We start from the raw sequence: 25,418 nt of genomic DNA, 5'->3' as shown, positions 1-25,418 counted from the left end.
CAAAGTTTGTGTTTTTTCCATTGTTTAAGCACTGCTTCCAGCCAAGAGTGATACCATATATGCCCTATAGCTGCAGAAAAGGCTAACATTGTTATCTTTATACAAAAAAAACAGCTAAACATGAGAGGTTTTTGGACCAATTTTGTGTTCTCCATTCTTTAAGCACCGGTTTGAGCACCGTTTAAGCACCGGCACCGTTTCAAAAGTACCGGTTTGGCACCGGTATCGGATAAAACCTAAACGATACCCATCCCTAGTTATAACGGTCCGGGAACTGTCATGTTGTTATAACTCTAATAGTAAAGCCATGGTTCAGTTACATAGTCCAAACTTACGTAAGATAGTCTCAACGTGCTTTGATTCAATTCAGTCCATCAATTTTATTCATATAACACCAAATCACTCCAACAGATGCCTCAAGGTGCTTTATATTTTAAGGCAAAGACCCAAATCCAAAGAAAACTCCAACAATCAAACGACCCATTTTCAGCAAGCACTTGGCGACAGTAGGAAGGAAAAACTCCCTTTTAACAGGAAGAAACCCCTCCTCCCTGAACCGTGATCTACTGTGATTGGTTGAGGGGTGAAGGGAAGGAGGCTGGACAAGAGACACACTTCAAAAAATGCATATGTCAATATACTATACTTAGTCACACATAATATATTTATCCATTAAGTAGAAAATTAACAACTTCCACAAACACTTTTAATAAATCTGTAAAGAAAAACAGCAACATTTTAAAACTTTAAAAATGTGCAAAGACTTTAAAGCGTTAGCCGGCAAACTAAAAAGGTGTAAAAATTAGAAAATGCTAAAGAGCTTAGAGACAGATTTATGCAGTGTGATCACAGAGCATGAGAAGGCAGGTAAGGCTGACAAAAGCCAAATAAGATACGTGGTGATCTATCATTTCAGAGGAAATACTGAAACTTAAAAAATCAATCAATGTAGAATCGATCAGATGCCAATTTGGTGGTCAAGTGACCTTGACCTTTGACCACTAAACTCTACTCCAGTCAATGTAACTGTTCGTGCTAAATTGAATGAAATCCCTGAAGGCATTCTTTAGAAAACATACATATGAATAATGAACATACAGAAAACCCCAAAACTTAATTAGAGTAACGAGTGTAAATGCATAAAATACAGAACATATTCATAGTTTTGGTCTAATTTGGAACTATAGATTCTGCAGAGTCTTAAGATATCACCATTTTTTCTTGGGAGTTAGCTCTAGGCCCTGTATAATTAAAGCCACAAGGGTTTAGATGCACTTGTTTTATCCAAGGTCGTGTTTATTTCCCAGTGGCTTAGTCACACATCATTTTCCCTTTCAATCCCAGCCCCACTGTTGTCTTCTAGTCTCTTTCAACCTCACTTTCCTCTTCTGCTCCTGATATCTTCCAAGGAACTGATCCGCCCACCCGCCACTTTCTACCTGCTCTGCGGTTTATTTAAACACGATGATGCCTGCAGTCATGAACTCCAGCTGTCTACGATGCTTCGCTGCATTTTCCTATTGACTTTTCCTCTCCTCTGCAGCCTTCCTTTGCTCGTTCTCTATATACTCTGTTATCCTCGATCTGTCTCTCGCACTCCTCATTGGCTGCTGGGGTAAGATGTCTTAAGGGTGAAACACTTGGAAGATCGCGCCGGCTCCCAAAACAAACACGGTGATGTGGATACAGAGAAGAATGAGAAACACCAAGAGCATGTTTATAATGTTTAATTACCCTGTTGCTTTAGAAACAGTCTTTGTAAAACTAAAAAAACAAAGAAGGGATGAAACCCGTAATAAAGGTGATATTTGTTTTACTATATTCAGCCCTAACAATATAGTGTATTTCGTAAACTTTCTTTTTTTCCTCACTTCTAATTGGTTTTATCAGGATGGAAACATCTACAGTGATGTCAGAGATGAGGCGAGAGCCCCGATTGGCTGCTGGCTGTCACCAATGAGGTCACCTCTCGGAGGCGCAGACAGCCACAGAGTATGATGGATGAGGGAGCCCGTGTGTTTGTCTATGTGTGTGAGTGTTGGGAGGGGGTCATCGCGGTGTAGAGGGTCCCAGCGGATTAGCGTTACAGTCCAATGAACCATTTCAGAAAGGAAGGGGCGAGACCCCATCGACCAGCGCTCTTACACACACATACGGAAAGAAAGAAAAAGGACCTGATATGATGACCGCATGTCCCAGGGGAGGGAGAGGAAGAGTCATCTGTTGAGCAATGTCTCAGTTTTGGACACTAATATAGTTAAGTCCTTAGAGAGTATATCTAACACAAAGTAACACACTTGCTGACCAGCTGTGCAATGGATCCCGTTTGTAATCCCAACAGATCTCTTTCTATCCCACAGATGCACAAACAGTTCATAAGGCCATCATTTTGACACGGTCACTTTCTCACTATTAACAAAGCTTTTTTTTTATGTATCTCTATCAAAAAGACAGATCAAAATGTATTATAGAGCACACGATATACTAAGACAACCTCCCTTGAGGCCACATGTGCACAGAATGCCGAAGCTCTCCTTGCGTGAAAAACCAAAGACGAAGGTGAAACAAAGGCCAGAAACAAAGTGATATCTATGGACACATCTATCAGCACAGCTGCTCTACAATACTATTCTTGGGCTTTGTCACTCCAGAATAATAACGTATGCTGTGCAGATGGAGCAGGCAATTTGATTTAGTGTGTATTCTGATATGTGCAGCACCTGCATTTTTCCGCAATGTAACACTTGGACCTTTACTGTCTGCTTTATTCAGCAGTGGTATCTGGGAAATATTTGGCTAATTAATTTTGAAGATGATGTTTCTTTTTTTTTTGCATTGCACTTCCTTGTCACTAGTCACCTTAACCCTTACAGAACCACTTCTTGTTCTGCTGTTCCAAGCAATAGTTGTTTCCCTGGAAATGACGCAGGCAAGAGTGTGCAGCTACTGAAGCTCACATTAACTTGTGCTAACCTGGCAGGAAGCACCAGGAAGCTGTCGTCAAGAAGAAAGAAGCAGCAAAACACAAATAATCTTATTAGTCTATTATACCGTTGTAACACCTAGTGATTATTATCCCTTATAAGTCACACTAGAGAAGAAGTAGGACAGGAACGTCCTTGAGATTATTAAATAAGTGGTTGCTGGAGACTGTATGGAGTTTTTTTTTGTATAAAAGTAGTTGCCAAGAGTTTGAGTGTGCACAGGTCACCTGGTGGGAGGCAACCTTTCTCCAAACTGTTGTGGTCCAACTTGGTTTGACTGCAATCACTCACACATAAACTTTTGAAAGTTTGCAAATAGTTGTAGTCAAGTTCATCCAAGTAGTCAAGTTCATCCAAGTTCATGTGTGAATGGGTGAATAAGGCAAGATGTATAAAGTGCTCTGAATGCTCAGCTACATAAGAACCAGTTCATTTACCATTTGCAGATATTCCTGTATACTACACCAGCCACTTGGTTATATTGTTTTTGTGCTTGACTGTCTCAGGGCATCTTTGCACAGCCTACACCTGAGGTCTGGCCGCGTGTGGTAGACCCCAGCCTCTATGGATCTGCTTAGAGCTTGTTCCTCTGCTGCTATGATTGGTGCCTCTGTATTCACACATATGTATATAAATATACATATTTATATATAGATATGTGTGTGTGTGTGTGTGTGTGCGCACACACACACACACACACACACACACACACATATCATTTTTTAAACTCCAGCTTGTTTTTTTTTCTTCCAAAAGCAAAAAACAAGCTACAGATATTGCAGAATATTGCGTTTCCTTGTAAAAGAGCTCTACCCCAGTAACTGCACAGAGCTCTTCCTCACATGTCTCCATTAGAATAGCAGTGTCCTGTGTGCTATCTCTGATGACCAAGTGTGATTGTGTGTCTATCAGGATGCTATCAAGTCCGGATGGTCAAAGAGGAGGATGTAGATGATAAGCATCAGCTAGTGGATCAATAGGAGCCTGTAAAAAAAAGACCCACACACTCTCTGTTAGAGTGTTTGTGCGTGTGTGTGTGTGTGTGTGTGTGTGTGTGTGTGTGTTTGTGTGGGTGACACAGTAGATACATGACAGATAACAAGAAGCGATCAGGATGGCCTCACTAAGTACAGCCTTGTGTTCTCTCTCTCCCTCTCTCCCTCGCTGTCTCTCTCTCTTAGCCCTCAGGATCAAAATTTGATGAATTTTGTTTCATCTTGTGAAAATGCCATGTGGGAACCAACCAAAAACAGACTTACAACCCCTTTTTTTAGACTGTGACCCAGTGAATAATAAGTGATTTCTGTGACCCATCTGAGAATCATCCAAACCTTTGAAGGTCACCAGAAAAGCCCGTGATGCAAACTTTCCTGCGAGTTTATTTCCTGCGCTAGGCTTTGGACGAGGGAATGCGTTTCTCGGGTCCCCCAAGGTCCCGGGTCGGAAAAGTTTAAGCAATACACAACGCAGCAAACTTCGCAACAAAAGATACTGCAGTATCTCGTATGCAAATTCACTGGGGCCAGAAAAAGTTTTGAAAGCCATCGCTCCTCTTTGCCAGACCCGTTTCATCTTTTATTCTAGATTTGCGACTCATCCCCCTGTGCTTCATTTCAACAGGAAAACTTTTCATCTATTTTGCTCAAATGAACCGAGTTCCTCAGACGTAGTCTCAGGTGGAAGGAGGGCAGGCACCCCATTGCACCAGCTAGGAGCTCTTCTGTTCAATAAAAGACACTTTGAACTGTGTTGGAAGCCTTTTGGTGTGTCCACCCACTCGCAGCCCTTTACTACGGGGGATATGGGGGCATGTACGGGAAGAGGTAAAAAGAAAGAGATCGACTTCACTGTTATGAAGTGAAATGCCGATACTTAAATAAATGCGTGAACATAAGTCACACCTTGGCTTCATTACGGCTTCATCAATGAGGAATTTCCTAATTTTACTTTCCCACCAAAAACCTGAAAGCCAGCTGTATTACCCCATTTACCTTTAATCAAACCAACTTATTACCTCTCTCTTCTCACCTCAAGGGAAACCTGCTGTCAGACACTAAAGAGGAGTTTGTACTGCTACACTGTATTAACAGCAAATCCCGAGTAGTTTTGCTGCACAATGCGAAACACCACGGCAGAACCATACATCGATCTTGCAAGATTAAAAGACAGACTGCTCTGAACTGGTTGAACTTGAGTGCCCTCAGGTGTGATTAGCATTGCCATTCAAAACCAAGAGTGTGTTTATCAGATGTTTTTTAGTGAATGACGAAGACCTCACAGTACTGTATCACCCAAATAAAGCACTTTGCTCTGCTTGTGGTTCCTAGAGTATTTAAGGGTAGAATGGGAGGCAAAGCCTTCGACTTTCAGGCCCCTCTTCTGTGAAACCAGCTCCCAGTTTGGATTCAGACACCCTCTCTACATAAAAAGGCTTAAAACTTTACTTTTTAATAAAGATTATAGTTATTCCTGAATCAGGTGACCCATAGTTACACTGCAATAGGCCTCTGCTATTGGGTGCTTCCCATGATGCACTCTGTTTCTTCTTCACTCACCTCTTTTCATACACTATGCGCGTACACAGCACTCTGCATTTAATCTCTGGCTCTCTTCCACAGACCCTTCACCCTAAACCAATCACAGCAGATGGCCCCGCCCCTGCCTGAGCCTGGCTCTGCCAGAGGTTTCTTCCTGTTAAAAGGGAGTTTTTCCTTTCCACTGTTACCAAGTGCTTGCTCAAAGGGGGTAGTCCGATTGTTGGGGTTTTATCTGTATCATTGTTCACTATGAAGTGCCTTTTCAATTCAGTTCAATTCAGTTTTATTTATATAGCGCCAAATCACAACAACAGCCTCCTCAAGGCGCTTTATATTGTAAGGTAGACAATACAATAATACATACAGAGAAAAACAATCATATGACCCTCTATGAGCAAGCACTTTGGCGACAGTGGGAAGGAAAAACTCCCTTTTAACAGGAAGAAACCTCCGGCAGAACCAGGCTCAGGGAGGGGCGGGGCCATCTGCTGCAACCGGTTGGGATGAGAGAAGGAAGACAGGATAAAGACGTGCTGTGGAAGAGAGCCAGAGATTAATAACAAGTGTGACTCAGCAGAGAGAGCCTTGAGGTGACTATTGTTGTGATTTGGTGCTATATAAATAAAACTGAGCTGAATCAAGCTTCTTTGAACTATGTTTGGTCCACTTTGGCAGATCTGTCAAAGGTGAAATCAATATAACCACAGGCTACCTGCTGTAAACTGGACTTGCTCTACATTAAACATGTGGCTCCCTTTGGCTAAAACCTCATTTTGAAGAATGTTTTAAAAGTATCTTTTCTTTTCACTCATAGCTAAAAAGCTACGTTGGTTAGCATAGAATAATGGGACTGAAGAGTAGCGATACCCATGTTAATTGCTCTCTTTCTACTCCTCATTGCACCATTCAACAGTCTGATGGCCATTAAATTTACCCACTGAGACTGGGCACTGTCAAAATTCTTTCAAAACCAATTTCGCACATGTGATTACTCGAGTGCCTTCAAAACAATAGTGGAGTGAGGTTCATTAAGCCTTTGGCATGAAGGAGTAGTGAGGTCAGATGAGAAGAAAAACAACAAGGAAAGCAGTTCAGTTCGGTTTGGACTGCAAAATAAACGAGTGCTGCAAACTGTTTATCTACTTCTCTCGCTTGGTATCCCTGTGGATTTGTCAGGCTTAGTTCATTAAACAAAAATACAAAATTTAACTCGAGAAAAACCATGAGCAGACATTCAGACATGTGCCTAAGTAGCTCTGAATCCTCCGTGACTTAATCAGTGACATCTCAGCATTTCCCGTTCAAGCTTTGAAGACGAACGTAAGCAAACGCTGTAAAGTTCTGACACAATCAAGTCATTTTAAGCAGCCCAGCTCCAAGCAAAGATTAAAGTAGGCCAGAGAGATAAATGACATAGAATTATTGAGTAGATACTAAGGAGACACAAGCCACGGGTGGTGTCATGACCCTCACGTATCCTTTCATCTCCTGAATGGTTAAGCATCTCTCGCGTCGTCCTGCTCCCACTCCACTGTGTTTCTCGACCTTTCATCGAATGCTAATGCTGCTCCTTCAGCAACGTCCTCCGTTTGTGTCTTTTTCGTTTTCCTTCCCTGTGCATATCTTTAACCTTCCACTTCCGCTGTCCGTCCTGTTTCTTTTACCCCTCCTTTTGCAACCCGACCGAAAAACAGCCCAAATCCCACAAGCTTGTCGACAGTTTCGCCTTGAGCAATATGGACAAACGGGATTTCCAATCTGTCATGTTTCAGGCATATCAAGACAGTTAAAACAAGCAAATACCATAACAACCTAATTAAAAGTGAGTCTCATTCTGCTCTCTGACCTCTTCTTCTACATCAGTCCATATTTTGAGGATTTCTCTTTCTTTCGTATTCTGTTTAGTTCACTTATGCTTGAGGGACATCCTCACACAGCTTTCAGAGGCATGACCAGAAGCAGCGTATTCCATTTATATGCAATAACTAGTATGTGCTGTGAACAGGCTAATAGAATCTAGCACTAAGGAGGGTACATTCATAATTTCAGGAGTAGTTTTTGTTTGCATTTTTTGTCAAGTGTGCACATAATTTCTTAAATGTGGTGCTTGGTTCGATTAGAAAGCATCTTCCTTTCTAACAACTAGGCCACAGCCACACTCCCCCACTTATGTTTTATTGTGGATGCTCCACCTTTCGCTTCTCATCTCATCTGTCTCTCTCCATTAAACACGCCACCGATCAGAGAGGCATCTGGAGATGCATCTTTAAGCTTTAATACACTTTGAATAATTAACACATGTGTACGTGTACACACAATCACGCACACACACAGAGTCGAGTCTATCAGTGGCAGGCAGCTCCCCTCAGCCAGAGAGAGACCCAGAGGGAGTAGGGAAGCTTACTCCGTGCCAGCTTCAGAACCTCCGAGCTGGGCAGCTCAGAGCTGTGCACCAGCCTGAGTTTGAGCAAGCAGAAACAAAGGAAAGACAGCTGTAACCGTGACACCCTTAGCTGGGAGACAAAAAGAGATGGGTGTCTGCATCCTGCTAATTGACTTGTTGAGGGAATGAGGGAGCGGGTGAACAAGAGAAAAGAGCTTTGAGATCAAAGAGGGATACTAGTATGGAGATGGCTGCCGAGATGCATTTTTCAAGCAGGAATGCTATGGGAATACATGCACAGAATGGCTGGCTTATAGCTGTATGCACTTTATGAACCTTAATGCATGCATCCCTATCACTGTGCTTTCTGCAGCAACGTGGAAACTTGACAGAAACATACGACCGTCTGACCACTTCACTCATCATGTTGATGCATCCGCTCATTACCGGCACGAAGGCCAACGCTGATCCACATATCTATAAACTTTTCCTACATCTGGAGCGTAAAACACCTCACGAATAATTATCAACCAGGCTAAAAAAACCCCCACTGGTGCACTCCCCTGGGAGACAGCAAAGCATCGTAGACTTACTGTGTTTCACTAAGCTAAAGGAGGTCAGGCTTCCAGGAAGAGGAGAAGACACGAGCGATAAGGGATGAACGAAAGAAAGAAATATATAAGAACAGTCAAAGGTTGTGAGTTCCAGTTACAGAGTGACTGATGCAGAACATGACATCACTCAGGTAGCGTCTTAATGAATACATCGGGCTTAAACTAAAATAGACTAGAAGCTACACAAAGTGTTGGTTCTCTGGTTCACATTTCCAGTAGCAGGTGGAACAGAGATGTCCTGGTTGCTCAAACTTCCTCTGGCTCCTCCTGGGGGAATCCACAGACACTCCCAGGTCAGCTGGAAGACAGAATCCCTCCAGCATCTTGTGCCCAGCTGGCTGTGCCTGGCAGAGCTGTAAAGGGAGGCAACCAGGGAGCATCCTTTGCAAGTGCCTGAACTACTTAGATTGTTTCATTTCAGTGTGGGGGAAGCAGCAGGTCTACTTTGAGTTCTTCTTCTCTTTCCAATCTTCTCACCACATCTTGGAGAGTCTTTCCACCCTGCAGAGAAAACATCTCCAACCCACTTATATTAGGGTCATCTTCCATTCTGAGTTTATTACCATATGTGCGGACAGGATCACTGTCTCGGTAAAAACTGAAGTGTTTTGACTTAGATATAGATATATATATAAATATAAATAAATATAAATATGGGCGATCGTGGCTCAAGAGTTGGCAGTTCGTCTTGTAATCGGAAGGTTGCCGGTTCGAGCCCCGGCTCCGACAGTCTCGGTCGTTGTGTCCTTGGGCAAGACACTTCACCCGTTGCCTACTGGTGGTGGTCAGAGGGCCCGGTGGCACCAGTGTCCGGCAGCCTCGCCTCTGGCTGTGGCTACAATGTAGCTTGCCATCACCAGTGTGTGACTGGGTGGATGACTGAATGTAGTGTAAAGCACTTTGGGGTCCTTAGGGACTAAGTAAAGCACTATACAAATACAGGCCATTTACCATTTAAATATAAATACAACAAGATAATCATAAACAGACCGGTTCTTACATAATAATAATAATAACAATGCATTGGATTTTTTATATAGCGCTTTTCAAGGCACCCAAAGCGCTTCCGGTTACAGGTGCCCTTCCCAACCCCCTGAGCCACGGTCGCCCGTGGAGTAGAGTGCTTTTCTACTCTACTTGAGCACCCAAAGCACCTATTACAGCACCTTATCCAGCCTGTCTCATTCACTCATTCATACAAGCTGCATAGTGGTTTATTTACTAAATGGATCAGGCATAAGATTACCCGCCTAATATTGTCTTGTATTGTCTATTCAAAACAGCCCTGACCTGTCGAGGCATGGACTCCACTATACCTCCGAAGGTGGTGTGGACAGATCCTTAAAGTTGCGAGGAGGTGCCGCTTTGTGGTGATAGATACTGACCACTGCAGTATCTATCAGCTCACAAGAGCTTTTGCACATGCTCTGTTCCAGCCGTCTAGCCATCACAATTTAGCTCTTGTCCGACTCGCTCAAATCCTTATGCTACCCATTTTTCCTGCTTCAAACTCATCAACTTTGAGGACAAAATGTTCACTTACTTCCTAATATACCCCACCCACTAACAGGTGTCATGATGAAGAGATAATCAGTCTGATTCAATTTGCCTGTCAGTGGTAAGAATGATATGCTGATCGGCGTATATTGTGCAATGTATTATAAAAACCTTCCAACATACATGATAAGGCTGCACATGGCCACAATACTTGCAAATTAAAAAACAGCTTGATTAGACATAAAAAAAAATGCCTTTATAAGTTCAGTATGAGTTTACTCATTTGTTACCACAGTGGTGCGTGCACTGCACACATTTCTGACGAATCCAGCAACACAAAGCCAATAAAAAGGTATCATCAATAACGAGCACCTCAGGTCACGGCTAAGGATGAAACTGTTGTTGCATGGAGCATTTTACACACACACAAGAGAAAGATAAGTCTCTTCCTGTCAGAGCTCCCATCAGGGGATGTTATTTGGCAGCTATTTTCTGTCTCTGCTGTCAGTCATGTACTGCATTAATTCATTTTTGGGACATGAAGTATCCTGAGTGAAAAGCAACTACATGCAAAATGAATGAATGGCTTAATTAACAAGCGGGCGAATTGCAATCAATAAATGAATAAGAAGGCAAGCGTGTAGACAGGAAAATAAATGCAAACAAACCTGTTTTTCTATTACTTTTTTTTCCATGTTCATTTTTTATTATTGTCTTATTTTTCCTGTTTTCTTGAATCGAAATGAAGTCATTTCAACCTAAACCCCGGGGCCCGGCGTCGACCCAGTCGGCTCAACCGGCCCAATGCTGGGATTCATCGGAGCAGAGCAAATTTGTTTGTCTCTGTGTTTGTTTGTACTGGTGTTTGTTTCTCTCATTGTTTGTGTTTATATGCATTTCTGTTGATGGCCTTCTCAAGTGTTTCTCCAACTCTGGCAATTTTCTGCCTGGTCGCCCCTAATGTGCCTCTCTGTTTATCTGCTGTCACAACACAGCTGATTTATATATATTTACAAATCCAGGAAGTGACAGCAGAGAATTATACTTACTTTAAAGGGCGGAAATTATACATCACTGGTTATCTGTTGTGAATGTGAATTTTTGTGTGTGTGTGTGTGCGCGTGTGTGTGATTTACCTATGCCGCAGCTTCACATAACACATGCTATGACTTTTATCAGATATGAAGTCAAGTCAGCCTCAAGAAATATGACAAATGCCTTTGGGAAGATAACCAGTGTAGTGTGAATTCAATCACTTTGGCAACTGACTGTTAATGACACAGGGGGAAACTTTTCCAGGCAGCGGTGATGGGCAATATTGCTTTTAGCAGGGGCTACGAACTGGCAAATTGGAACAAAATCGTGGCTAGAAGAGATAAACGTTTGACGACTGAAAAAAAAAGGCGCTGTTGGCCCAAATGAGCCTATGCATTACTTTGAATTGTTACCTATCCATGAGAGAGAGAGCGAGAGAGGAAACATGAGGCTACATGGTAACAAACTGATTTAAATATATAGGATTTTTCATAGTAATGTATCATCTTTGTGAATCTTTACTGACCATTTTCTAAACTTTTACGATCTATTCAGCTACTTTTTCTCTCTTTAGTCATGGTACCAAAACATACATGTATGACACATTTAAACTTTGATTGGCTAATTAATGGCTAAGGACTGCAAGCTCCTCACAACCAGTAAAAACTAATGGTTGCCCAATGATCGCAATGAATTTTTTCCGCATTAGCCAACTTATAGCTAGTAGTCTTGTCAACTACGTTTTATTGCAATGGGACCGCACAAGTTGCCTCTCACCAAATAATCACGTCCGACTCAGACTGACTGCAATCACTCTCAGACTGACTGCTCAGAGTTTACAAATGACTGCTGTCTCATTTCTAAACACAGACAGAATGCCAACATGTTGCAATCAATCAGTCTGACTGATTGATTGCGACTGATGAGTCAGTCTGAGAGCAATGCATCAATTTGCAATAGGGAACTCGACTCAACTGGTTGCTAACTGGTGGTATCCGGGTTATATTTCTTTATAAAAGAAAGGTTAATGATCACCTATGTCATTTTGCAGTGCAAACACTGTCCTGCAGCAGCTACGTCACTATTTGTGGAGGAACTGCTGTTTCAGATCTGTGAGGTTCTGGCTGGACTTTGGATGTAAGTAACTAATGTGAATTTCTACGTATGTAGATGGTAACAGATTGCAAAACATTGGTGACGTTTACCCATGATCATATATTAAATGTCATTTTATTTTTTTACATGTATGTTCATTAACATGCACTGTCCTAAATAAATAAAAAAATAAAAAAATAAATAAATTGCCAACTTGACCCAATTAAGTTGCAGACTGACAGCAGACTGGCTCTGCCCTCGGTCCTCCAAGCAACCCTTTAAAAAGCAACAAGATCATTCATTCATCATTCAAATTCATCGCTCAAGTTCATCGCTCATGATGGGTGGATGGTGGTGCTGGTCTCAAACCAGTGTTTTCACTTGTGTGACAGTAGCATAAGCCAACAGCTGCAGTAAGAAACTGTTCTTGTACAATACCATAAAATACCGGTTAAAAGCTGGCAAATTTAGCTGCTAGTGTTTTATTTAACAGGGTTAGGTAAGATTTCCTTACAGTGGACACCAGCACACATGCATCCCTCACAGTAAAAACAACACAGATGTATCTGTACTCTATGTGCTGTTAATGACAACAAAAACTCATGTAAGGATGTGGGGTTGGCACAAATGTGTGTGCATGTGTGTTTTTGTGTCTATCAAAATTCAACAAACCCCTCCTGACATTCAAAGGGCTTGGTAACCATGGTGATGCCTGCACCAAATAAAAAAAACAAGAGAAAAAAAGAGTATATCAAAAGAAAAAAAATAGGAAGAGAAGAAAAAATAAAAGATGAATTGGTGTAGCTCTGTGAACTAGATAAGGTTGGATGTCTGCCTGGTATTTACAGGAGGGCGTAACTTGTGATGGCAGGCTGTGTGGAGTCAAGTGTTATCCTCCCCGCACCCACACCCCCGTCTCCCTTTCCACTCACACCAAATGCCTGAAACTGCAGCACCGTTCATACACTTAAAATTGTAATGCACGCATACCTCACTGTCTTAAGTTAAAGGCACACTGATACACGCAGGGACAAATTCACACAACAGACATGTTCCTTTAAAGATACATGGGTGTGTAAACCTGTGTGTATCTAAATATATGAATGTACATTATACCCATCCACGATGCGCACATCCAGCTGAATGTTTTAGTTTTAAAATGATATCCTTTCAACAACTGAGGCTTTATGAGAGGATGGACAGAGTGATGACGAGAGGAGTGAGAGATCAAATAAAAGGCTGAGCGTGCTTGCTTCCAGCACACAGTTACTCAGAGTAAAGAAACGAGCAAAGAAAGAAGAAAAAAAGAGGGAAAAGGTTACAAACAAGAATGAGAGGAAAAGAGTGTGGGGGGAGGGGTGGACATCAAAACTCTTTGCCTGAAATAGAGGCAAAGTTAGAGCGAAGGTGTCTGGGTGTTAAGTGCAACTTTCTGAAGGCTGAAGTTTCTTTTTTGTGTGTGTTTGTGTTTGTCAGAGCGAATTTCTGCATTTGCGAGCGAGCCGGTTAGAATTACAGGAGCTTGACAGAGACACGGGGACTGCGAGAGCGAGTCGGCTCATGGATAGATGAGGGTTTTCATGCAAATATAACATTTGGGACGTTAGCGCGCTCTGCCATTTGCATACCCATTCACCCCGACTTGTTTATAAGTGAATAAATCCAGTGCTGCTTAGAGTACAACAGCTGCTGCTGGGCCACTCTCAGCAGCACTCATTCATATACTCATATACACACATTCAGATGGCATACAGGCCACAGCTGCACCCTTGGCATTACTATGCCACCATACTTCCTTGTGTGTGTGTGTGTGTGTGTGTGTGTGTGTTTGTGAGTATGCAAATCCATTAATACTCATTAATGTATCCATGTGTTGCTTTGATAGGCTACCTTCTGAATCTGTCTTTTATAGAGGATGTATAACTACGTGTGCTCATCAGCACTTGTGTGTGTGCACATGCTCAAAGCCGTACCTCTGAGGTGTTGACTCGTCCCTCCTGGAAGGAGCAGTCGCTGGCATCCTGTGTGCACATGTGGCGATATTTGCACCAGTGGCAGGGGAAGTTTCCATTGACACAGGACAGGCACCTGCAGCAAGTCAGAACAGGAGAGAGAAAGGATGAGGTTTACATGATTTATGTATTTATTTCTACATCTTTGAATGTCCTTTAATGGAGTTTGAGTTTCCTGATCCTGCCACAGTGGCTTCCAGTGACAAGCTACAATCAAGAACATAAAAAAATGTAACTGTAAAGAAGAAAAACTGAACATAAGTTTTATGGCACTTTAATTTACAGGTTGCTGCCCCATGACAGACTCAACGTTGCTCCGTCTGCTAATGTAATGCTTATGAGTTAAAAATGAATTTGCAGGCATGTGACAGACCTCGGTCTCATAATTGTGAGCTCCCATGATGCCCAAGGAAGTGGACACAGGCAACAACTAGGAGAAACTGTGGCCAGCGGCGAGTTATTTGGATGTGAGGAAAGCCAGTGGAAAAACAAGTGCAAAAATCAGGATCAGTGTTAGCTAACAGCACGTTATACTTTGCTTTGTCACAACATCCTGCTGCCAGTTTACATTTAAGGATAATTGTACACCACCAGAAAGACAAATTACACTTTTATGCTATAGTCTCTAAAGATGCATAAGAATAAGTAAAGATTTGCACTGACAGATAGATGCTAGTTCCTTACTACAATCACAGCTTTCCCTTAATGAGAGAGTGAATGGCAAAGAAATACAGCTGACTTTGTTGGTCGTTTCAGATACTGAAGTCTCTCATTACTTCAAGTGCCAAAAACATACCAAGGCAATAAAGCATAAACCTTTATTTTTCCTGAAAATTAAAGGCTTAATGTAATGAAGATCAAAAATGATAACATAATGTACTTTATTCTTCTTAAGCAGCTACATGTTTTATGTATACCAGCCAATTATTGTCCTTAATGCCAATCATTCATCCTTGTTGCTGGTTGTAGGTAATGCTAATGCAGAAGGATTGAGTCACTTTCATTTCTTTATATTTTACTAGAAAAATTGTTATAGAGTAGATCCAGTGATTTCTTGAAACCTGGAATTCTAACAAGCTTGAAAGTCAATATTTGGCACGACCACCTTTATTCTTTAACACAGCCGGAACTCTCTAAGGCTCTTCTTTTAATTTCTCTCAGTAGTCTTCAGGTATAGTTTTCCAGGTTTCTTGAAGGACATTCAAAGCTCTTCTTTGAATGTTGGCTGCCTTTTGTTCTGTTTTCTGTAAAGATGCTTCAATAATGTTTAGGTCTGGGCTCTGGGGAGGCCAATGCATGACTGATAGCATTGCACAGTTTGTTCTGTACGTTCTCCAGGTGTGCTTTGACTGCACTGGCAGGGTGATTGGGATCATTGTCATACTATTGCCAATCACATGCCTTCCAGATGGCATTGCATGGTGGATCAAAATGCAAGGGTACATTTTTGCCCTAATAATTCAATGACTTTTGACACCATGTCAGAGCCTCGACTTCAATGACATCCTATATATAGATTGACAATATCCATCCATCCATTCACTTCCGCTTATTTTTTTCAGGGCCGCTGGAGCCTATCCCAGCTGTCTTACGGCTAGAGGCAGGTTACACCCTGGACAGGTCGCCAGTCTGTCGCAGGGCTAACACATAGACAGAGGCAACCAATCGCACTCACATTCACACCTAGGGGCAATTCAGTGTTTCCAATTAAGCTATCCTCACTAACTGCATGTCTTTGGACTGTGGGAGGAAGCCGGAGTACCCGGGGAGAACCCACGCAAACACGGGGAGAACATGCAAACTCCACACAGAAAGACCCCGGCCTGATGGTGGAATTGAACTCAGGACCTTCTTGCTGTGAGGCAACAGTGCTAACACTATACAATAATAATAAGTTCAAATTAAGTTATGTGCATATCTCAGCCTTTTATCCATATTTTCCTTCCTTAAAAATGGTGTCTTGACAGCCACCCTTCCACTGAGACCATTTCTGATGAGGCTTTAGAGCGAACAGTTGATGGATCAGCATGAGAGCGAGATGCATCCGTCAGCTCCAGAATCAGGTATCAGGTTTTTGCTGGATTTTTTCTGGTATCTTAAGGACATGACTTTCGGATACTGTTGATCAGCAGTACATAGTTATTTTTAGTCCGGCCACTTCTTCTCTTGTCCTCCTTTTGTTCAGTTTACTCAGGAACACAATCCACAGCATGCAGAGATATGCCAAGCTTAACAGCTAATAGCTCTTTGGGAATCACATTGCTCGTGCAAAAATATGATTTTATGGCATTTTTCATGGATTCAAATAAACAAAACAAAATGTGGGAAAAACTATGTGATTATGTGACAGGTGGTTAGCAACAAAGTGCATAAAGATATCATTTAAAACTGGTTCTTTGCTATGTTTTCTGTTAGGTGCAGACACAACCCTGCTTAGGTGCATTTTTAATGCCTTAATTCATAGATCACTGTTAAGAGGCTTAACAAGCAAAAACAAACAAACATGAAAAACAAAAAAACATTCTCTAGTCAGGTACAATGACTGGACTGCAATGTCTAAAGAAAAACTTTAAAACACATTTAGAAACTTTGGAGAACAATTGATCAAGATCATTTTTTAAAAACTGAGAAGAAAGTCTTTGAAAGGAAAAAAAAAGTTTAAAAATGAGGGGTGGCTTCAGACTTTTGTACAACCACTGAATGTAGCAACATTTCAGACAAAGAGAAAATCCAAAATTTCTATACTGGAGAATTCTAAGCATAAAATGCACTGAAGGAAGTCCAGCTACGATGACCTGCATTCTTTGCAGATTATGGACATGCGTAGGTGCATTTGAAATATCAACATGACTTATCACAGCGTGGCAGCCCAGCACTGACTTGCATCAACATAGCAGCACACAATCACATTTATGGAGAAATTTCCAAGAAGTACAACTGCAGCTTCCTTCATTAAGACTTTATTCGAGCTGTCAGCAAGGCCAGAGGGCGGGTTACTGAAAACAGCCAGGAGGAGAGAGCAGGAAGGAATCCTTGGTGATCCACTCCTCCCTTCGTATTCTCCATGCTTGGAGGCTTAAAGTTAAACTAAGCTGGGAGACCAAGATAAGCCAGTTTTTCTATAACTTGAGGAAGAAGAAAAAAAGAATGCATACACATTCAAACATGGATTACCAGACAAAGACAAGGCTATCATGGTCACCACAAAGAAGCAGCAGAAGGGAAATTGCCATGGCTAGTTCTGATATTTTTTTAATGCTGTTAATATGAGAAGTTTCACAGTTGTTCAATAACTTTTTGGCTCTAAAGTCTCTACTTGATCACTTTCCTCAAGTGATTTCACATCAGCGGCGTATTAAATTACACTCTGCTTTCTGTCAATCATCTGACACCCACAGGAGCAAAGAGAAAGTGTTCACTTCATAAACTTTGTCATGTTGCAGAGAGAACGCTTAAATTCAAGCTTGCTGTTAAAAAAAATATAAAAATTAAAAAATACAGAGTGACAGAAGTAGAAATGTTCAGTAAATCCAAAAAAAATTCTTTCAATTAAAACAAGTCATAGCTTTGCAGTCTTTACACCGCTTCTAAACTAAATGTCACTTAACTGGCTTGAGAAAAGCAAACTCTAATTACACGTCCTGTCAGTCCTCACTCCCATATGCTGTCACTGTACTCAATCAGACCTCCGATAACACCCACATCCACCAGAGGAACTGACTGAGAACCTGCGGGGTCTTTTTTTAAAATTTATTTAACCAGCATCTGGTTATTACTGTCACCTCCAACTTCACCGTTTCTGTCTTTCTAATGCTGTTTTACTTTCCTGTTGTGGTTGTTCTGTATATAGAACTAAGATTTTCTCCTCAGGAATATCTTGAGCTAACAGACCAAAACAAATAAACAAAACAAGAAATAAAAAGTAAAACATAATTAAAACAAGTCTTTTATGGCAACCTTGAAGCCAAATTCTACGGGGCTTTAAAGGATTGGACAGGAAAGTGAAAAAGAGCTCGTACTTAGTTGGGAAAAAAAGCTTCAAGAGATATAAAAACCTCAGCAGTAAAATCGAAGGAGAAATAGATCACAATACCACCTTCTTAGTTTGACTGACAAGCGATCTCTGATAAGTGTAGTTGAAGAACACCACAGTAACACACTACCACACGGGGGTTTCAAACCAGGTCCACCAAGCTGAAGGACAATTGCTCAGCTGACAATGCCACCCTGCTGCCGGAAACACTGACTTTAAATTGGATCTCAGCCTAATCCTCTTTCTGTCTTCGGGTCTATGTCCTTGGTTTCTTAGATTTTCGAGGGTTAACTCCTAAATCGCCCGCGCCGGAGTACCAAAGCGACGGCAGAGGCTTCATATAGCCGGAGATAAGCTGGTGAGACTAGACTGAACTGCGGCGTGAGGTTTTTAATCAATGCCAGTGGATTTCCATGGAGGGAAGGGTGGACTGAGGTTATGCTAACAGTCTGATGTTTGTTAACAGAGCTGGTGAGCCAGTTCCTCCTCACTATTAACTTCGGGCTTGATCGATTTCCCGTTGCAGGGCAGTGCGCGCGCACATTCACAAGCAACGAGCGTGAGAGCTCAGACTACAACATCAAGCTGAGACAAACTTATGCACGCAAGTCATCACCCGTGTTGACACCAAGGCATTCCTCCTGGGTCACCTGGGCAGTGGAGACTTGTCCTACAGTAGAGCTGTCAATGCCTGGACAACCGGCTTGGGTAAGTGGCGGCGCTGCTGCAGTGCAGTCAATAAAGTCCCCTGCTATTTAACAAGGCCCAGCAACAGCTCCGGGTCAAACGCCTTTTCATCTTCTCCAAGCTTTTGTTCTAGGGAGGATGGATCGATGGAACAAAGCTGTTGATGTGCGTGCAACGGCCCCGCTCAAGCATATATGAAAGGAGGGAACGATCATATCCTCATTTAAATCTGGTCAATGAGGATAAAGTCACGGATAAAACTGCAATTCTGTCTTAATTAGCAGGCTATGCTTTTATCTGCAGCTCACACAAACATGTCAGCATGTGGTGGGCCCAAAAGCGACCCATTAGAGGCATGAAGCTTAAAGGTTTTAAAGCCGTAATCAGTACTCGAAGCAGCTATAAGCGTGTCATGATTTTGATTTAGAACCTCTGATTGGTTTGATAGTGTAATGTATCTCGCAGATATCTGCCTGTGCTTCATGTGCACGGTGCTGCTCGGAACCCGGGAAACGCTGGCTGTGCTGTGATCTATAAATAGGCCTCTTTGTGTTTTATCCAATAAAGCTCCAAAGTGAGCGGCAATAAAACGATGCATACATCATTAAGTTATACAGCAGCACGGCAGCCAAATGAGAAGTTTAGATTCTCACCAGGGGACTCAGACTCATTATACGGTATTATTGCATCTTGTCACGGCAATGTCCAAAAGCAGTAAGTCTGCGAGTCTCAACCCTCAGTTTAATTAAACCAGGTCACATTCACTTAAAAACCGGACCAACAACTTATTGTCTTAATATCAACAACTAATGATGTAATGACAGAAAAGTTTGACTAGAAACTTTTTTTTTTCTACAAGCTGAGTCGGAAAGTTAGCAGTGGATAAAGAGTGGAGCGACGGGGAATGGTGGGCCTCAAAATGAGAGCCCTTTCCAGGGGCTGGAGTGTGAGCTGGTCCCCCTCCCTGGAGTGCTTCTTTTCACTGCATAGATTTCAGCCCTTTCATATTGTAATGGTCATGGTGGCCTGAGGCTGTGGCGCTAACCTTTTAGCTGTGTGGGACGCATTATTCCCGACACAATGGGCACAATTTCTGCTTCGTTCGGCAACACTTGGCTTTATCTCTCTCTTTTTTTCCTCTTCAGGACTTCTTTCTCACTCGTCTTTTCCCGTCTCCAGCTCTCCCAGAATGTGAATTTCCTTCCCCCTCCAGCACCCTGCCACCTGTTTGTTTCTATTCCTCTCTATACATTATTCCTCCTCCCGCACGCTCAATTAAACCATTCCAAACCTCTTTTTTTTAATGCAAATTTCGGATATTGTGTATGTAAACAGCTCACAGCGCAATTCGCCCGCGCCAAGTACTGTGCCTTCTGTCTGCGTGCACTCCCTCTGACTGTGCGTGCACCTGTTTTGTGTGTTTGCACGAGCGTGTGCACTGCTGGTGAAGCTGGTGCCCGCATCCAACTTTGAGCCCGTCTGGGCGCTCGCCTGCAGGCCCACTCTGCTTGTGCATCTGTGCTGATACAGTACCACTGTTGTGTGTTTGCTGTAGTGCTTCTACGCTGGGCTTTCATCCACCCATCACGCCCACGAGGATGACTCAATTACTGTCCCCTGAAAGCAGCGACTTCTTACCCCGCTCCCTGCAGGCGGAGGTGGTTGTTGGGCAGGTCAAAGATTTTGAGGTGAAAGGTGAAGAGTGTTGCATGACACGCGGGTTTGTGTTACAGCTGCAGTTGCAGTAACAGCGCTGTATTTTTTTTTTAACAGTCCAGCAGAGTCCTGAGGGGGCCCCGCAAAGCCAACATCAAAGGCTTAAACAACAGCACGCCTGTTTATGCTGCAAAGAGAGGGCGACTAGGCGGGCTAGTTAATCAGGGGTACGCAGCATAAACACACACCCACACACACATTAGTAAACATGTCCTGCATGCATACAAATATGCATAAATAGGCACTCTGGTGCTCTTTTTTGCAGTTACTTTGACACATCCTGCATGCTCTTTAACAAACGGAAAACTACACACACACATATTCACCAAAAAAAAAAAAAATCAAAGCCATTCAAGTAGGCCTGGAGGCCCCGAGAAGTGGCCCAGGTGAGCGCTCTCTCCAAGCCCACTCCATTATGACCATCTCCACACAGGCACCTCAGCTAGAGCTAATTAACGACCTATTACTATGCAGATATATGCAGGGCCGAGAGCAGAGCGCGAGCAATAAATGGGCTTGATGAACGAGAGAGAGGCAAGGAATGGGAGGTGTGCAGAGGGCAGAGACGGGTTGGGGCCAGGCGACAGAGAGATGGGCAAAGTGAGGAATGGGAGAGGAGAAGTCAACAGGCAGACAAGAGGACAGTGGGACAGCAAGAAAGGAAAAGAGGGCTGTAGGCTGCAGGGAGTGAGGATCGAATGGTAGCGGGACAAGGACGCTTATAATGCTGGTGAATCAGGAATTAAAAGCTTCTGTCATGACTTAACATATTAAGCCCTCATACAGCCCACATACAGTAAAAAAAAAAGACAATTCTGCACATGTTTACATCTAAGAATCATTTTCAGGATGCACCTTAATTCTTTTAAGATATAAAGCAGATGTAAACACTGAGAGAGGAAGTCAATGCTCGCCAAGAGAAACAATAAATCTACTTTAGTTATACTACAGATGCTTTTTTCATTTCAGGTGTATTGATGCAACTGGGAGTCTGTGCCAGGTGGAAGTGAATCGAATGTGAGAAAGAGAGGGAAAGTGTGTGCGAACTCCGAGCACTGACTTCAGGGGGAGCAGCCAAGACTCATTTAGCAAATGACATTTTATTTATTTTCATTTAACCTTTATTTAACAAGGCAGGACAATTAGGAACACATTCTTTCATTCATTATCAGGATGATCTCAGTACTCAGTCACTCTCTCTAATACCCCCTGGCCCTCCCCTTCCTGTGTACGCACAATGAAGATCTACTTTACTGGTGTGAGAAGACAAAAACAGAAGAGCGCCATGCAGAAATTGTTTTTGATAGAAATTTAGTGACAAAACGAAAACTTTTTCCTTCCCGCTGTCGCCAACTGCTTGCTTAAAGTGAGTCGATGATTTTGGGGTTTTCACTGTATTATTGTAGAGTCTTTACCTTACAATATAAAGCACCTTGAGGCGACTGCTGTTGTGATTTGGCGCTGTATAAATAAAATACAATAGAATTGAATTGAAAAGACTGTTTCCCTCTCCTTGTTTCCTGGATTGCACCTTCTACAGACGTAGACATGCATATAAAAAAGCTGCTTTCAGAACACTGTTGAAAAGTCTATCAGTATTCCTATACTTAAATTAGGGATAATATGTTTCCCGGGAACATGAGTGACGTGTTTTTCCTCCCAAGCTTGGCTGCTCTTCTAAGTCTTCCATGGTTAAGAATCGATTTATTATTTCACTCACCAGTAGTCCCTTCATTGCTTTAGATTTAATTAACTAATTGATTTGTAAAAAGCTTGAGCAGATTGAATACTGAATTAGAAACGGCTGCATGGTTTTCTCTTGATTCCTGTATTAAACCAATTATTTACACCTGCAGGTAAGTAGCAGTATTTTAGCACTTTTTTCTTTTAAAACTTCAGTCACTCGTTGATTTTCATCTTGCATCTGACCGGCAGTATGATCTTTGTATTGAGATTTTGAAGACATCTGTCAAGTAACTGTGTGATGTTAACTCTTTGGATGTGTGACAATCAATGAAAAATCAAGTAAATAAAGGTCCAGTTACACAGGCCAGGACCATCTGGCACCCAGCAATCTGAATTCTGTATTTCTGGACAGGTTCTGAGCCGGCAGCATCCAAAAAGCACTGTCAACCAGTCAAGAAATATGCATTTTTGCCTAGCAACCAACATCCAATATGGATGACAACTCTTGAGCAATGAATGATGTCATCGAGAAACCTCAATAGCTATTTAAAAGAGTGTTAAAGTAATTTAACAGAGAACCTAAACATAAACTGATATTTTTCTCATTTCACCCCCATCCTACTTAGCAACAAGCTCTCAACTTACGATTGGTGGACGCTGCAGTTGTAGAAGACAAAATCGACACTGGCAAACTTCTTCCCAGTTTCCTTCGACTTTAGATACAACTTTATTGTGCGTCGGTCACCTACAAAGTCAAACATAACAAACACATTGTGTTTTATTAGTTTATTAGTAAAACCCATTGCATAATAACCGATCCAAATAAATGAATCCACATTCTTTTAATGTTACGAAGGTGTGCATTAACGTTTAAAGATCTGTGGAGCTTTACAGGTACAAACCCAACAACAGTGTTTTACATTTTAGTTCTTTGAACAGGATCAAAAAGTACTCTTTCATACAACAACACTGGTATCATCACACTAGGAGTAGCAATGCATTGTACTGGTAAATTTGAATTATTAACGCCTTTCCTGCAATCTTCACATCAGTGGGCGTGATTGGACCCTCTGGTGAGACAGTTCTGACCTCCCGGCCTTTATGTATGACACCCTACTCTATAATCCACTCTATATTTCCATAGTCCATCTATAACAGTTCGTATATGGAAAATGTTTCATGACCCGAGGATCAACCCGGTCCTAGTCAATGTATACGCTTTCACTGTTCCTGTAACTCTGCAGTTTTGGAGACAGCCTTTCTGCTGGAGAGTAAAAAGAGCTCTGAGCAGAATCAATTTATTAGAGTTACTCAGTGGAGAAAACACTTACAGCTGTCTATATACATTCATGGGCTTTCAGCGGTATGTTTATAAATGTGCTCATTCTAATTTTGATAATCGAGAAGCAATGAGTGAAACTGAAGAGAAAAATGTCTTGTGTCTCACACAGCTGATTAAACTGTCAAATTAAGCAAACAATTCATATTTAGCATCAAACAAAACTGTTCAGCTGAAAAGCCCATCGTCGTCTCCCCAAAACAAAAGTTTGTTAGAGGGCTGAAATGTACAAATGCAAAAAGTGACACTGTGTGATCTAATAATGTTTGTCCAACTGAAAGCAGGACTAAATTACTGCAGCAGATTTGAGAAGGCGTCACACCGTGAACATGACTGAAATCCTGATGTCATTTTTCTGGTCAAAACTAGTTACCATTCGACCGCAAGAACTGAACTGTAGACGGACAGATCTTTATATCTTTCTAACATATCTTTTCTAAAACAAGGACAACTAATCTGGTTAATGCATGGCTATGAATAGATGGCCTCTTCTAGACTAGTATTACCAGACCAATACTTAAAAGTCTGTCTCATTTGTTGCATGGTGAAGTCTGTCAGACTGCCACTGTACATGCGTTGCCTTTCTACCTATCATGTTAGCATCACACATCCAGAGATGCAACTGCTTGAGAGCAGATCAGTACAAATAGGCCAAAAGGCTGAGATCACGAGTTGGAGAAATTACCGGAGTGCATTTTTTCATCTTACTGTTTGTGTTGAGAAGATTTTATTTAATTCTACACTAAATGATAAACAAAATTTTGATAAAAAAGCTTTTTTTTAATAGAGTAAAACCTTTCACTTGGAAGGATATCCAGGCTACACTTGTTAAACCTTAAGCCAAGAGCTGCTTGCACGGGCACAACTTTCATTCAGAAACTATTATTCAACCCTGAGTAGACATCAAGAAAAGACCACCAGAGATGGATATTTAACATCAAAATGTTTGCTGGGTGATGTGTTCATTGATTTACTGAAATGTATTAGTTATAATATTTAATTGTGGGTACAAAATTCTGTTTCACTTCTCATGAAAGTGCTACACTAGCCTTTCATCCAACTGTAAGTAAACTAGCAAGCCATGCTAACACATTTAACTGGTTAGCTCCTGCTAATGTAATTCTCAAGTGGTACCATTGCACTGTAACTGTATACAACAGCTGCGTATAGCTTAATAGATAAAGCATTGCAGTTATTATTTTAGTGCACTATGAATCACGGACGTAGCCTCAGAACAGTTTAACATGGTCGTAACTAGAGCTGGGCGATAGAACGATAACGATATTATTGCGAAATAACTTTTTCTTGATAGAAAAATTAAACTATTGCGATAGGCCTCATCTCTCTTGTCCTCTTAAAAAAAAGAAAAAAAGAACAGCCAATCCAAATTAAGTAGCGCAGAGCCGAACCAATCACAGCCGCAGCGTCGCGTCACGTGACTTGTTACGTACAGCACAAGCACCAAGGCGCACATGTGTATTTGTTTTTGCAGCCGTGCAGCCCGGGTAATGAAGGAAAGGAGTTTGCCGACTAGAGAAAAATCAACCGAGAGCGTGAGCGAAGGTTACCGAAGAAAAAACAGATGATGGTTCCAATGCCGGAGAGCTTGTCGAACGGAAGGGCCACAGAGGTTCCGTAGTGTGAAGGTATTTCGGCTATTTCAAGTCTGACAAAAAACAGAGTAGCGCGCACTGTAAATTGTGCCGAAAGCAAGTCTGGAAATACAATAAAGCGGTGCATGCTCAATCTCTGACTGAAAGTGCTAATTCGTCATTCGGCTTTTGTCAGACTAAAGTAACT

At 41.9% G+C, this 25,418-nt stretch overlaps 1 protein-coding gene across 2 annotated transcripts in view; it reads right to left on the bottom strand.

The window, feature by feature from the left end:
* Positions 1-25,418, bottom strand: part of LOC100695575 (plexin-A1) — a 310,610-nt gene that overhangs the window by 110,436 nt on the left and 174,756 nt on the right. For both annotated transcript variants that reach the window (XM_019350036.2, XM_003449115.5), the window contains exons 8-9: positions 22,925-23,024; positions 14,119-14,233 (exon numbers count right to left, since the gene is read on the bottom strand). In XM_019350036.2, the coding sequence (XP_019205581.1) occupies positions 14,119-14,233; positions 22,925-23,024 (215 nt within the window). The remainder of the gene's footprint in view (positions 1-14,118; positions 14,234-22,924; positions 23,025-25,418) is intronic.

Source organism: Oreochromis niloticus, linkage group LG20 (assembly GCF_001858045.2).
Source record: "Oreochromis niloticus isolate F11D_XX linkage group LG20, O_niloticus_UMD_NMBU, whole genome shotgun sequence".
In the NCBI taxonomy this organism is placed as follows: Eukaryota; Metazoa; Chordata; class Actinopteri; order Cichliformes; family Cichlidae; genus Oreochromis; species Oreochromis niloticus.
Note: the sequence above shows the minus strand (reverse complement) of the source record. Positions and strands in the feature narration are given on the sequence as shown.